Raw genomic sequence first — 2,662 nt, 5'->3', positions numbered from 1 at the left:
TAGCTCTAGAATGGAACATTATACAAGGTAAAGTAGCCTTTACGAATAAATTAACATCTAACACGTTTTTCTCTACCTGTAAACATGGACATGGACGACACTTTATAGTCAAGGAGGGTGTTTCGACTATACGTCCTTCAAAATTCCTTTAAATTTTCTGGACCTTATAGATCAAGGAATCAACGAGTGCCCACAAAGAGCGCGCGTCTTGGCTGAATTTAGAAAGTTGAACCTTGGTCATAGACTCGATTACACTTCTCAAAGGTCAAAAACAACACCCCAGTTGTACGTACGAGTTAATTATTTAATATCCACTTTTTCAACTTTAAGAATCCAAACCCTAATCGAATTGTAGTTGTATACTACGTGTGAAGTACGTTGCTACGTGTTTCGTTGGCTAAGTAGCGCAAACGAACATATCAATATCTTCTCCTACAAGTGGATCGAAATCGAGTGCAGTTTTTCCGGTTTCTAAAGATCAATATGTACTTATGTTTTTCTTTAAGAGTTTTTTTCTCAACATTTAAGCATTTATCATCTTAGAAGACATGCGAAGCTAACTTAAAATATATGAAGTCCAAGAATTAATAGTAGAAGGTTACAACGGACAAATGCGTATAAACCATACTTAATTTTGATTTAGAGGAAACAACTTATACATGCAAAAAACAATGTCAAGAGTATATTTTTTTAAGTTAACATAGATTCTATGTACATGTGAATAAAACAAAAGAGTGCACAACACAACATATTTAAAATAGAGCAATACGGTCCAAATTAGAAAAACCAAAGTTGCTTAGATTGATTAGAAACTAATCATCATTCTAAACAACATACAGAGTACGTTACTAGCTCACATTAATTTATATTTCAAAATCAGGCCATCTTGTCTTTCACGTACTTCCGTTTTGTTTACAAAAAGGGCCAACCCCTATTTCTATATAAAGCCAAGCCCAGGGTATACTAGAGTTCAATCCAACTCGTTTCTTTAAGCTCTCTCTTATAACTACTAGCTGCACTATGTCATCCAGAAACCGCACTTCCTTGGCTTGTTTGCTTTTGCTCCTCTTCTCGGCTTCTTTGCTTTCACATGTTGCGTCGCGCTTGCTCTCCGAAAACTCCAGCTATGAAAGCCACGAGCAATGGATGGCTCGCTATGGACGCACATACAAGGATGCTGCTGAGAAGGAACGACGTTCAAAGATTTTCCATGACAACGTCCAGTACATACAGTCATTCAACAACGCGATGAACAAAGGTTACAAACTAGCAGTCAACGAGTTTGCGGACCTTACCAATGAAGAGTTCAGAACAGCTAGGAACAGATTCAAGGCACATGAATGCTCCCCTTCAACCTCTGCTTTCAGGTATGAAAATGTTACAGCGGTTCCATCATCGATGGATTGGAGAAAGAAAGGTGCAGTGACGCCTGTTAAAGACCAAGGCCAATGTGGTAAGCTGAAATTATTTTGGGAATTTTTACAAATCTGACATGGTCCAAGTACTAGGATCATGAGGTTGTTATTAACAGAACCACGTCTCATGCTTCTGACATCAATATTCATGATGATACGTAGGGTGTTGCTGGGCGTTTTCGGCTGTGGCAGCTATGGAAGGAATAACCCAACTGAAAACAGGTAAACTGGTGTCTCTATCTGAACAAGAGCTCGTGGACTGTGACACTAGCGGTGTAGATCAGGGATGCGAGGGTGGTCTTATGGACAATGCCTTTGATTTTATCGTAAACAATAAAGGCCTCACTACGGAGACCAACTGCCCGTACAAAGGTGTTGATGGCACCTGCAACAGCAACGAGGCATCTAACCATGCCGCAGCAATTACTGGTCACGAAGATGTTCCTGCCAACAGCGAAAGTGCGCTGTTAAAAGCTGTGGCCAGTCAGCCCGTCTCAGTTGCTATTGATGCTAGTGGGTCAGACTTCCAGTTCTACTCCAGTGGTGTGTTTACAGGAGACTGTGGCACGGAACTGGACCATGGTGTTACTGCGGTTGGTTATGGGACTAGCGATGACGGGACTAAGTATTGGTTGGTGAAGAACTCATGGGGAACAAGTTGGGGTCAAGAGGGGTACATCATGATGCAAAGAGATGTTGAGGCTAAAGAAGGTCTTTGCGGCATTGCCATGCAGGCTTCCTACCCCACTGCTTAATTTGAGAAAGAGCAGAAGTAATACTTATGTAATGTACAATGTATGTATATTATGTACTCTTAATTATACAAGGAATTGAAAAGGAAACTACACGTTATAAATACCAACTTTTATAAGCAAGGAAATCCCATCCTCGAAGTTTAAGTTAAGCATAACAAACGAGTACGTCAGGTTTAATATTCACAACTAACCATGAATAAGAAGGACAAGGTAAAAGAGGTAATTAATAAATTCTTTTCTCCTCTCCTTTTAAATGTTTCATTTGTAACCTTATTGTTATTGACTTGTTTTCAATTCTCCTTGAAGAATATACACCTACCCCAAATCACGTTCTCGTTATTTTAAGTTGAAAGAAAGTAACGAGCCAACTAATTAGGACAAAGGAAGTTCAGAGTGAAAAGAAATAAAGGACGTAAAAGGTTCGTGAACCAGATTTTACAATACTTTGCCTGAAGATATCGAATTAAACTTTTAGATTTCTGTTGTTAAAGA

At 39.2% G+C, this 2,662-nt stretch overlaps 1 protein-coding gene across 1 annotated transcript; it reads left to right on the top strand.

The window, feature by feature from the left end:
• The first annotated feature begins 995 nt into the window (after positions 1 to 995).
• Positions 996 to 2,286, top strand: LOC110922280 (senescence-specific cysteine protease SAG39). The gene is made up of 2 exons (XM_022166593.2): positions 996 to 1,453; positions 1,578 to 2,286. Exons 1-2 carry the CDS (start codon positions 1,021 to 1,023, stop codon positions 2,168 to 2,170), a joined length of 1,026 nt encoding a protein of 341 aa, XP_022022285.1. The 5' UTR covers positions 996 to 1,020; the 3' UTR covers positions 2,171 to 2,286.
• The last annotated feature ends 376 nt before the right edge of the window (positions 2,287 to 2,662 follow it).

This window comes from Helianthus annuus, chromosome 17 (genome assembly GCF_002127325.2).
Source record: "Helianthus annuus cultivar XRQ/B chromosome 17, HanXRQr2.0-SUNRISE, whole genome shotgun sequence".
Taxonomy (NCBI): Eukaryota; Viridiplantae; Streptophyta; class Magnoliopsida; order Asterales; family Asteraceae; genus Helianthus; species Helianthus annuus.
The sequence above is the reverse complement of the archived record's forward strand: the minus strand, read 5'-3'. Positions and strand labels throughout refer to the sequence as shown.

Bases quoted from the DNA above. Each gene is read 5' to 3' on its own strand.
- LOC110922280 (XM_022166593.2), top strand. From the start codon at position 1,021: ATGTCATCCAGAAACCGCACTTCCTTGGCTTGTTTGCTTTTGCTCCTC. The intron at 1,454-1,577 runs GTAAGCTGAAAT...GATGATACGTAG, and splicing joins TAAAGACCAAGGCCAATGTG to GGTGTTGCTGGGCGTTTTCG.